The sequence below is a fragment of the Oncorhynchus clarkii genome, chromosome 24 (genome assembly GCF_045791955.1).
Source record: "Oncorhynchus clarkii lewisi isolate Uvic-CL-2024 chromosome 24, UVic_Ocla_1.0, whole genome shotgun sequence".
Lineage (NCBI taxonomy): Eukaryota > Metazoa > Chordata > Actinopteri > Salmoniformes > Salmonidae > Oncorhynchus > Oncorhynchus clarkii.
In genome coordinates this window covers 40,877,589-40,889,763 of record NC_092170.1, presented here as the reverse complement: position 1 = coordinate 40,889,763, position 12,175 = coordinate 40,877,589, and the positions used below count along the sequence as shown (strand labels likewise).

At 48.9% G+C, this 12,175-nt stretch overlaps 1 protein-coding gene across 1 annotated transcript in view; it reads right to left on the bottom strand.

Annotated features, from left to right (window-relative positions):
- Positions 1–12,175, bottom strand: part of LOC139383004 (homeobox protein cut-like 1) — a 136,351-nt gene that overhangs the window by 82,960 nt on the left and 41,216 nt on the right. The window contains exon 2 of the mRNA XM_071127294.1: positions 9,501–9,611. Coding sequence (XP_070983395.1) covers positions 9,501–9,611 — 111 coding nt within the window. The remainder of the gene's footprint in view (positions 1–9,500; positions 9,612–12,175) is intronic.

The following is a 12,175-nucleotide window of genomic DNA, read 5'->3' as shown; positions in this document are numbered from 1 at the left end:
CAGGGCCTGTATTCCCAAGGCTTAGGTAAGGGCCTGTATTCACAAGGCTTAGGTCAGGGCCTGTATTCCCAAGGCTTAGGTCAGGGCCCGTGTTCCCAATAACCCCACCCCAGGGGTTATATCAAATGTAATGTATATTATGACCCCACTGACCCTATTGTCACCTCATCAGGGGGACACCCAACAACCTATTGAAATAATGACATCATCGCCTCCCTCCTCCATCACTAAACGCTCATCACCCCACCCGTCAAATAAATTAATAATCTGGTAGAGATAGAGGAACCTAACCTGGTCCGACGTGAATAAACCTAACCCGGTCTGACGTGAATAAACCTAACCTGGTCCGACTTGAATAAACCTAACCCGGTCCGACTTGAATAAACCCGTACATCAACACATTATATCAACACGGTAGAATTCATGTCTATAGTTGATTCTTACATATTCTATGTTTGAGCTGCTTTTGAAAGCAAAAGTCAAATTAAAAACATTATTGGCATTGTTGAATTCGAATTTCACAATAGCAAGCTACAGGACTGATGTTTTGGTGAGCTAAACTTAGCGAGTCTGTCTGTTTGGTTACCACGGCAACCACTGTCGCGTAAACCTGCTAGCTACCTCAGCGGATGCTAAAACACATTTCTAGCGGCAAAATGTGTTCAATTATAGCCGTGGACGAAAAAAGGGGAGAAACAACCAGGGGCTCTATGGCTTCTCAGGAACATAAGGCAACTCTGTGGTACACACCTTCCACGTCGTTCATTTAGTTTCCATAGAACGCATAGCCACTCGTTAAAACTCCCATTACGGCGACGTTCCCTAATAACAACAACGATGCTGCTTTGATTCCAGTCTGTGTTTGAACAATTAGGGTTGCCTTGGAAACACACGACAATACCCAAGGGGCATCCCCCGGGGACAAACAGGACAGACAGAATGATCCTAGTCAGCAGGAATGTCACATAGCACATTATTTCGGGAACTTTGCATGTCTATATTTTCCTGTCCTCCTCTGGAGAAGAAGGTACTGTCTCTGTTTCAGCTGGTATGGAGAAGGTACTGTCTCTGTTTCAGCTGGTATGGAGAAGGTACTGTCTCTGTTTCAGCTGGTATGGAGGAGAAGGTACTGTCTCTGTTTCAGCTGGTATGGAGAAGGTACTGTCTCTGTTTCAGCTGGTATGGAGGAGAAGGTACTGTCTCTGTTTCATCTGGTATGGAGAAGGTACTGTCTCTGTTTCAGCTGGTATGGAGGAGAAGGTACTGTCTCTGTTTCAGCTGGTATGGAGGAGAAGGTACTGTCTCTGTTTCAGCTGGTATGGAGGAGAAGGTACTGTCTCTGTTTCAGCTGGTATGGAGAAGAAGGTACTGTCTCTGTTTCAGCTGGTATGGAGAAGAAGGTACTGTCTCTGTTTCAGCTGGTATGGAGAAGGTACTGTCTCTGTTTCAGCTGGTATGGAGGAGAAGGTACTGTCTCTGTTTCAGCTGGTATGGAGAAGGTACTGTCTCTGTTTCAGCTGGTATGGAGGAGAAGGTACTGTCTCTGTTTCAGCTGGTATGGAGGAGAAGGTACTGTCTCTGTTTCAGCTGGTATGGAGGAGAAGGTACTGTCTCTGTTTCAGCTGGTATGGTGGAGAAGGTACTGTCTCTGTTTCAGCTGGTATGGAGGAGAAGGTACTGTCTCTGTTTCAGCTGGTATGGAGGAGAAGGTACTGTCTCTGTTTCAGCTGGTATGGAGGAGAAGGTACTGTCTCTGTTTCAGCTGGTATGGAGGAGAAGGTACTGTCTCTGTTTCAGCTGGTATGGAGGAGAAGGTACTGTCTCTGTTTCAGCTGGTATGGAGGAGAAGGTACTGTCTTTGTTTCAGCTGGTATGGAGGAGAAGGTACTGTCTCTGTTTCAGCTGGTATGGAGGAGAAGGTACTGTCTCTGTTTCAGCTGGTATGGAGGAGAAGGTACTGTCTCTCTTTCAGCTGGTATGGAGGAGAAGGTACTGTCTCTGTTTCAGATGGTATGGAGGAGAAGGTACTGTCTCTGTTTCAGCTGGTATGGAGGAGAAGGTACTGTCTCTGTTTCAGCTGGTATGGAGGAGAAGGTACTGTCTCTGTTTCAGCTGGTATGGAGGAGAAGGTACTGTCTCTGTTTCAGCTGGTATGGAGGAGAAGGTACTGTCTCTGTTTCAGCTGGTATGGAGGAGAAGGTACTGTCTCTGTTTCAGCTGGTATGGAGGAGAAGGTACTGTCTCTGTTTCAGCTGGTATGGAGGAGAAGGTACTGTCTCTGTTTCAGCTGGTATGGAGGAGAAGGTACTGTCTCTGTTTCAGCTGGTATGGAGGAGAAGGTACTGTCTCTGTTTCAGCTGGTATGGAGGAGAAGGTACTGTCTCTGTTTCAGCTGGTATGGAGAAGGTACTGTCTCTGTTTCAGCTGGTATGGTCAGTCTAGCTGTATGGAGGAGAAGGTACTGTCTCTGTTTCAGCTGGTATGGTCAGTCTAGCTGTATGGAGGAGAAGGTACTGTCTCTGTTTCAGCTGGTATGGAGGAGAAGGTACTGTCTCTGTTTCAGCTGGTATGGTCAGTCTAGCTGTATGGAGAAGGTACTGTCTCTGTTTCAGCTGGTATGGAGGAGAAGGTACTGTCTCTGTTTCAGCTGGTATGGAGGAGAAGGTACTGTCTCTGTTTCAGCTGGTATGGAGGAGAAGGTACTGTCTCTGTTTCAGCTGGTATGGAGGAGAAGGTACTGTCTCTGTTTCAGCTGGTATGGAGGAGAAGGTACTGTCTCTGTTTCAGCTGGTATGGAGGAGAAGGTACTGTCTCTGTTTCAGCTGGTATGGACAGTCTAGCTGTATGGAGGAGAAGGTACTGTCTCTGTTTCAGCTGGTATGGTCAGTCTAGCTGTATGGAGAAGGTACTGTCTCTGTTTCAGCTGGTATGGAGGAGAAGGTACTGTCTCTGTTTCAGCTGGTATGGAGGAGAAGGTACTGTCTCTGTTTCAGCTGGTATGGAGGAGAAGGTACTGTCTCTGTTTCAGCTGGTATGGAGGAGAAGGTACTGTCTCTGTTTCAGCTGGTATGGAGGAGAAGGTACTGTCTCTCTTTCAGCTGGTATGGAGGAGAAGGTACTGTCTCTGTTTCAGCTGGTATGGAGGAGAAGGTACTGTCTCTGTTTCAGCTGGTATGGAGGGGAAGGTACTGTCTCTGTTTCAGCTGGTATGGAGGAGAAGGTACTGTCTCTGTTTCAGCTGGTATGGAGGAGAAGGTACTGTCTCTGTTTCAGCTGGTATGGTCAGTCTAGCTGTATGGAGAAGGTACTGTCTCTGTTTCAGCTGGTATGGTCAGTCTAGCTGTATGGAGGAGAAGGTACTGTCTCTGTTTCAGCTGGTATGGTCAGTCTAGCTGTATGGAGGAGAAGGTACTGTCTCTGTTTCAGCTGGTATGGTCAGTCTAGCTGTATGGAGAAGGTACTGTCTCTGTTTCAGCTGGTATGGAGGAGAAGGTACTGTCTCTGTTTCAGCTGGTATGGAGGAGAAGGTACTGTCTCTGTTTCAGCTGGTATGGAGAAGGTACTGTCTCTGTTCCAGCTGGTATGGTCAGTCTAGCTGTATGGAGGAGAAGGTACTGTCTCTGTTTCAGCTGATATGGTCAGTCTAGCTGTATGGAGGAGAAGGTACTGTCTCTGTTTCAGCTGGTATGGTCAGTCTAGCTGTATGGAGAAGGTACTGTCTCTGTTTCAGCTGGTATGGTCAGTATAGCTGTATGGAGGAGAAGGTACTGTCTCTGTTTCAGCTGGTATGGTCAGTCTAGCTGTATGGAGGAGAAGGTACTGTCTCTGTTTCAGCTGGTATGGTCAGTCTAGCTGTATGGAGAAGGTACTGTCTCTGTTTCAGCTGGTATGGTCAGTCTAGCTGTATGGAGGAGAAGGTACTGTCTCTGTTTCAGCTGGTATGGTCAGTCTAGCTGTATGGAGAAGGTACTGTCTCTGTTTCAGCTGGTATGGTCAGTCTAGCTGTATGGAGAAGGTACTGCTCTGTGTCAGCTGGTATGGAGGAGAAGGTACTGTCTCTGTTTCAGCTGGTATGGTCAGTCTAGCTGTATGGAGGAGAAGGTGCTGCTCTGTTTCAGCTGGTATGGTCAGTCTAGCTGTATGGAGGAGGTACTGTCTCTGTTTCAGCTGGTATGGTCAGTCTAGCTGTATGGAGGAGAAGGTACTGTCTCTGTTTCAGCTGGTATGGACAGTCTAGCTGTATGGAGGAGGTACTGCTCTGTTTCAGCTGGTATGGTCAGTCTAGCTGTATGGAGAAGGTACTGTCTCTGTTTCAGCTGGTATGGACAGTCTAGCTGTATGGAGGAGAAGGTACTGTTCTGTTTCAGCTGGTATGGTCAGTCTAGCTGTATGGAGGAGGTACTGCTCTGTTTCAGCTGGTATGGTCAGTCTAGCTGTATGGAGAAGGTACTGTCTCTGTTTCAGCTGGTATGGTCAGTCTAGCTGTATGGAGGAGAAGGTACTGTCTCTGTTTCAGCTGGTATGGTCAGTCTAGCTGTATGGAGAAGGTACTGTCTCTGTTTCAGCTGGTATGGTCAGTCTAGCTGTATGGAGAAGGTACTGCTCTGTGTCAGCTGGTATGGAGGAGAAGGTACTGTCTCTGTTTCAGCTGGTATGGTCAGTCTAGCTGTATGGAGGAGAAGGTACTGTCTCTGTTTCAGCTGGTATGGTCAGTCTAGCTGTATGGAGAAGGTACTGTCTCTGTTTCAGCTGGTATGGTCAGTATAGCTGTATGGAGGAGAAGGTACTGTCTCTGTTTCAGCTGGTATGGTCAGTCTAGCTGTATGGAGAAGGTACTGTCTCTGTTTCAGCTGGTATGGTCAGTCTAGCTGTATGGAGGAGAAGGTACTGTCTCTGTTTCAGCTGGTATGGTCAGTCTAGCTGTATGGAGAAGGTACTGTCTCTGTTTCAGCTGGTATGGTCAGTCTAGCTGTATGGAGAAGGTACTGTTCTGTGTCAGCTGGTATGGAGGAGAAGGTACTGTCTCTGTTTCAGCTGGTATGGTCAGTCTAGCTGTATGGAGGAGAAGGTACTGCTCTGTTTCAGCTGGTATGGTCAGTCTAGCTGTATGGAGGAGAAGGTACTGCTCTGTTTCAGCTGGTATGGTCAGTCTAGCTGTATGGAGGAGGTACTGTCTCTGTTTCAGCTGGTATGGTCAGTCTAGCTGTATGGAGGAGAAGGTACTGTCTCTGTTTCAGCTGGTATGGACAGTCTAGCTGTATGGAGGAGAAGGTACTGTCTCTGTTTCAGCTGGTATGGAGGAGAAGGTACTGTCTCTGTTTCAGCTGGTATGGAGGAGAAGGTACTGTCTCTGTTTCAGCTGGTATGGAGGAGAAGGTACTGTCTCTGTTTCAGCTGGTATGGAGGAGAAGGTACTGTCTCTGTTTCAGCTGGTATGGAGGAGAAGGTACTGTCTCTGTTTCAGCTGGTATGGAGGAGAAGGTACTGTCTCTGTTTCAGCTGGTATGGAGGAGAAGGTACTGTCTCTGTTTCAGCTGGTATGGAGGAGAAGGTACTGTCTCTGTTTCAGCTGGTATGGAGGAGAAGGTACTGTCTCTGTTTCAGCTGGTATGGAGGAGAAGGTACTGTCTCTGTTTCAGCTGGTATGGAGGAGAAGGTACTGTCTCTGTTTCAGCTGGTATGGAGAAGGTACTGTCTCTGTTTCAGCTGGTATGGTCAGTCTAGCTGTATGGAGGAGAAGGTACTGTCTCTGTTTCAGCTGGTATGGTCAGTCTAGCTGTATGGAGGAGAAGGTACTGTCTCTGTTTCAGCTGGTATGGAGGAGAAGGTACTGTCTCTGTTTCAGCTGGTATGGTCAGTCTAGCTGTATGGAGAAGGTACTGTCTCTGTTTCAGCTGGTATGGAGGAGAAGGTACTGTCTCTGTTTCAGCTGGTATGGAGGAGAAGGTACTGTCTCTGTTTCAGCTGGTATGGAGGAGAAGGTACTGTCTCTGTTTCAGCTGGTATGGAGGAGAAGGTACTGTCTCTGTTTCAGCTGGTATGGAGGAGAAGGTACTGTCTCTGTTTCAGCTGGTATGGAGGAGAAGGTACTGTCTCTGTTTCAGCTGGTATGGACAGTCTAGCTGTATGGAGGAGAAGGTACTGTCTCTGTTTCAGCTGGTATGGTCAGTCTAGCTGTATGGAGAAGGTACTGTCTCTGTTTCAGCTGGTATGGAGGAGAAGGTACTGTCTCTGTTTCAGCTGGTATGGAGGAGAAGGTACTGTCTCTGTTTCAGCTGGTATGGAGGAGAAGGTACTGTCTCTGTTTCAGCTGGTATGGAGGAGAAGGTACTGTCTCTGTTTCAGCTGGTATGGAGGAGAAGGTACTGTCTCTCTTTCAGCTGGTATGGAGGAGAAGGTACTGTCTCTGTTTCAGCTGGTATGGAGGAGAAGGTACTGTCTCTGTTTCAGCTGGTATGGAGGGGAAGGTACTGTCTCTGTTTCAGCTGGTATGGAGGAGAAGGTACTGTCTCTGTTTCAGCTGGTATGGAGGAGAAGGTACTGTCTCTGTTTCAGCTGGTATGGTCAGTCTAGCTGTATGGAGAAGGTACTGTCTCTGTTTCAGCTGGTATGGTCAGTCTAGCTGTATGGAGGAGAAGGTACTGTCTCTGTTTCAGCTGGTATGGTCAGTCTAGCTGTATGGAGGAGAAGGTACTGTCTCTGTTTCAGCTGGTATGGTCAGTCTAGCTGTATGGAGAAGGTACTGTCTCTGTTTCAGCTGGTATGGAGGAGAAGGTACTGTCTCTGTTTCAGCTGGTATGGAGGAGAAGGTACTGTCTCTGTTTCAGCTGGTATGGAGAAGGTACTGTCTCTGTTCCAGCTGGTATGGTCAGTCTAGCTGTATGGAGGAGAAGGTACTGTCTCTGTTTCAGCTGGTATGGTCAGTCTAGCTGTATGGAGGAGAAGGTACTGTCTCTGTTTCAGCTGGTATGGTCAGTCTAGCTGTATGGATAAGGTACTGTCTCTGTTTCAGCTGGTATGGTCAGTATAGCTGTATGGAGGAGAAGGTACTGTCTCTGTTTCAGCTGGTATGGTCAGTCTAGCTGTATGGAGGAGAAGGTACTGTCTCTGTTTCAGCTGGTATGGTCAGTCTAGCTGTATGGAGAAGGTACTGTCTCTGTTTCAGCTGGTATGGTCAGTCTAGCTGTATGGAGGAGAAGGTACTGTCTCTGTTTCAGCTGGTATGGTCAGTCTAGCTGTATGGAGAAGGTACTGTCTCTGTTTCAGCTGGTATGGTCAGTCTAGCTGTATGGAGAAGGTACTGCTCTGTGTCAGCTGGTATGGAGGAGAAGGTACTGTCTCTGTTTCAGCTGGTATGGTCAGTCTAGCTGTATGGAGGAGAAGGTACTGCTCTGTTTCAGCTGGTATGGTCAGTCTAGCTGTATGGAGGAGAAGGTACTGCTCTGTTTCAGCTGGTATGGTCAGTCTAGCTATATGGAGGAGGTACTGTCTCTGTTTCAGCTGGTATGGTCAGTCTAGCTGTATGGAGGAGAAGGTACTGTCTCTGTTTCAGCTGGTATGGACAGTCTAGCTGTATGGAGGAGGTACTGCTCTGTTTCAGCTGGTATGGTCAGTCTAGCTGTATGGAGAAGGTACTGTCTCTGTTTCAGCTGGTATGGACAGTCTAGCTGTATGGAGGAGAAGGTACTGTTCTGTTTCAGCTGGTATGGTCAGTCTAGCTGTATGGAGGAGGTACTGCTCTGTTTCAGCTGGTATGGTCAGTCTAGCTGTATGGAGAAGGTACTGTCTCTGTTTCAGCTGGTATGGTCAGTCTAGCTGTATGGAGGAGAAGGTACTGTCTCTGTTTCAGCTGGTATGGTCAGTCTAGCTGTATGAAGAAGGTACTGTCTCTGTTTCAGCTGGTATGGTCAGTCTAGCTGTATGGAGAAGGTACTGCTCTGTGTCAGCTGGTATGGAGGAGAAGGTACTGTCTCTGTTTCAGCTGGTATGGTCAGTCTAGCTGTATGGAGGAGAAGGTACTGTCTCTGTTTCAGCTGGTATGGTCAGTCTAGCTGTATGGAGAAGGTACTGTCTCTGTTTCAGCTGGTATGGTCAGTATAGCTGTATGGAGGAGAAGGTACTGTCTCTGTTTCAGCTGGTATGGTCAGTCTAGCTGTATGGAGGAGAAGGTACTGTCTCTGTTTCAGCTGGTATGGTCAGTCTAGCTGTATGGAGAAGGTACTGTCTCTGTTTCAGCTGGTATGGTCAGTCTAGCTGTATGGAGGAGAAGGTACTGTCTCTGTTTCAGCTGGTATGGTCAGTCTAGCTGTATGGAGAAGGTACTGCTCTGTGTCAGCTGGTATGGAGGAGAAGGTACTGTCTCTGTTTCAGCTGGTATGGTCAGTCTAGCTGTATGGAGGAGAAGGTACTGCTCTGTTTCAGCTGGTATGGTCAGTCTAGCTGTATGGAGGAGAAGGTACTGCTCTGTTTCAGCTGGTATGGTCAGTCTAGCTGTATGGAGGAGGTACTGTCTCTGTTTCAGCTGGTATGGTCAGTCTAGCTGTATGGAGGAGAAGGTACTGTCTCTGTTTCAGCTGGTATGGACAGTCTAGCTGTATGGAGGAGGTACTGCTCTGTTTCAGCTGGTATGGTCAGTCTAGCTGTATGGAGAAGGTACTGTCTCTGTTTCAGCTGGTATGGACAGTCTAGCTGTATGGAGGAGAAGGTACTGTTCTGTTTCAGCTGGTATGGTCAGTCTAGCTGTATGGAGGAGGTACTGCTCTGTTTCAGCTGGTATGGTCAGTCTAGCTGTATGGAGAAGGTACTGTCTCTGTTTCAGCTGGTATGGTCAGTCTAGCTGTATGGAGGAGAAGGTACTGTCTCTGTTTCAGCTGGTATGGTCAGTCTAGCTGTATGGAGAAGGTACTGTCTCTGTTTCAGCTGGTATGGTCAGTCTAGCTGTATGGAGAAGGTACTGCTCTGTGTCAGCTGGTATGGAGGAGAAGGTACTGTCTCTGTTTCAGCTGGTATGGTCAGTCTAGCTGTATGGAGGAGAAGGTACTGCTCTGTTTCAGCTGGTATGGTCAGTCTAGCTGTATGGAGGAGAAGGTACTGTCTCTGTTTCAGCTGGTATGGTCAGTCTAGCTGTATGGAGAAGGTACTGTCTCTGTTTCAGCTGGTATGGTCAGTCTAGCAGTATGGAGAAGATACGTTCTATATCTATAAGTGTCCAGATATAATGTTTAAATCCTTCGAAACTATGTGATTTCTGGATTCAAATAAAGTATTTAAAATGTGTGTGTTTGTGTATCGATGCCTGTGTGTGTGTGTGTGTAGGTGTGTAGGTGTGTGTGTATGTCTGTGTGTGTGTGTGTGTGTGTGTGTAGGTGTGTAGGTGTGTGTGTGTGTGTGTAGGTGTGTAGGTGTGTAGGTGTGTGTGTATGTCTGTGTGTGTGTGTGTGTGTGTGTGTGTGTGTGTGTGTGTGTGTGTGTGTGTGTGTGTGTGTGTGTGTGTGTGTCACCTCAGGCGTGTTCTTCTTGAAGTCGCGGCTCTGGTCGATGAGTTTCTTCCTGGACTGTTCGCTCTCATCCTGTCTGTTGGCGAGCTGTGTGGCGGTGGCGTCTAGTTCTCTCTGAAACACACACACACACGTGTTGTGAGAGGCTTTGTAGGGCGCAGCGGTCTGCATCTCAGTGCTTGATGCGTCACTACAGACACCCTGGTTCGAATCCAGACGGTATCACAACCGGCCGTGATTGGGAGTCCCATAAGGTGGCGTACAATTGGCCCAGCGTCATCCGGGTTTGGCCAGAGGTAGGCCGTCATTGTAAATAGGAATTTGCTCTTAACGGACTTTCCTAGTTAAATAAAATTATTTTCCAACAAATTCTCTCCCCTTCTTCTCCCTCTCCTTCTCAACCTTCTCGTCCTCAACCATCTCCCTCTCCTTCTCAACCTTCTCCTCCTCAACCCTCTCCCTCTCCTTCTCAACCTTCTCCTCCTCAACCCTCTCCCTCTCCTTCTCAACCTTCTCCTCCTCAACCCTCTCCCTCTCCTTCTCAACCTTCTCCTCCTCAACCCTCTCCCTCTCCTTCTCAACCTTCTCCTCCTCAACCCTCTCCCTCTCCTTCTCAACCGTCTCCTCCTCAACCCTCTCCCTCTCCTTCTCAACCTTCTCCTCCTCAACCCTCTCCCTCTCAACCTTCTCCTCCTCAACCCTCTCCTTCTCAACCTTCTCCTCCTCAACCCTCTCCCTCTCAACCTTCTCCTCCTCAACCCTCTCCCTCTCCTTCTCAACCTTCTCCTCCTCAACCCTCTTCCTCTCAACCGTCTCCTTCTCAACCTTCTCCTCCTCAACCCTCTCCCTCTCCTTCTCAACCTTCTCGTCCTCAACCCTCTCCTTCTCAACCTTCTCCTCCTCAACCCTCTCCCTCTCCTTCTCAACCTTCTCCTCCTCAACCCTATCCTTCTCAACCCTCTCCTCCACAACCCTCTCCCTCTCCTCCTCAACCCTCTCCCTCTCCTTCTCAACCTTCTCCCTCTCCTTCTCAACCTTCTCCTCCTCAACCCTCTCCCTCCTCAACCCTCTCCCTCTCCTTCTCAACCTTCTCCTCCTCAACCCTCTCCCTCTCCTCCTCAACCCTCTCCCTCTCCTCCTCACCCCTCTCCCTCTACTCCTCAACCCTCTCCCTCTCAACCCTCTCCTACTCCTACTCAACCCTCTCCCTCTCAACCCTCTCCCACTCAACCCTCTCCTACTCAATCCTCTCCTACTCAATCCTCTCCTACTCAATCCTCTCCTACTCAGTCCTCTCCTACTCAGTCCTCTCCTACTCAACCCTCTCCCACTCAACCCTCTCCTACTCCTCTTCAACCCTCTCCCTCTCCTCCTCAACCCTCTCCCTCTCAACCCTCTCCTACTCCTCCTCAACCCTCTCCCCCTCCTACTCCTCCTCAACCCTTTCCCACTCCTCCTCAACCCTCTCCTACTCCTCCTCAATCCTCTCCTTCTCCTCAACCCTCTCCTCCCTCTCCCTCTCCTCCTCTCCTTCTCCTCCTCAATCCTCTCCTTCTCCTCCTCAACCCTCTCCCTCTCAACCCTCTCCCTCTCCTCCTCAACCCTCTCCCTCTCCTCCTCAACCCTCTCCCTCTCCTCAACCCTCTCCTTCTCCTCCTCAACCCTTTCCCACTCCTCCTCAACCCTCTCCCTCTCAACCCTCTCCCTCTAAACCCTCTCCTACTCCTCCTCAACCCTCTCCTTCTCCTCCTCAACCCTCCTCAACCCTCTCCTCATCAACCCTCTCCCTCTCAACCCTCTCCCTCTCAACCCTCCTACTCCTCCTCAACCCTCTCCCTCTCAACCCTCTCCCTCTCAACCCTCTCCTACTCCTCCTCATTCCTCTCCCTCTCAACCCTCTCCCTCTCCTCCTCAACCCTCTCCTCCTCACCCCTCTCCCTCTTCTCCTCACCCCTACCGTTCTCCACCTTCCTCCCCATCCCTCTTCCCCCCCTCTCCCCTCAGCACTAATAACTTAAATACCAAATTATTTATTTTACACACATTACCATAGGGGCCAATAGAGACAAATCTACAGCATCCCCAGACACTCAAAAAGCCCACACCGTCTAGACTCAATGGGAATACCAGAATAGAGTTATCGAGCAAAATAATGACAAATCCTATTCTATCATAGATCCATCTCTTCCCAGACCAGATCCCAGACCAGATCCCAGTGGGTGTAAATCCAGACTGATCCCAGACCAGAGCCCAGTGGATGTAAAGCCAGACTGATCCCAGACCAGATCCCAGTGGGTGTAAAGCCAGACTGATCCCAGACCAGATCCCAGTGGGTGTAAAGCCAGACTGATCCCAGACCAGAACCCAGTGGGTGTAAAGCCAGACTGATCCCAGACCAGATCCCAGTGGGTGTAAAGCCAGACTGATCCCAGACCAGATCCCAGTGGGTGTAAAGCCAGACTGATCCCAGACCAGATATAGACTACACTAGAGAGGGAGGGACAGATATAGACTACACTAGAGAGGGAGGGACAGATATAGACTACACTAGAGAGGGAGGGACAGATATAGACTACACTAGAGAGGGAGGGACAGATATAGACTACACTAGAGAGGGAGGAGGAGGGACAGATAGACTACACTAGAGAGGGAGGGACAGATATAGACTACACTAGAGA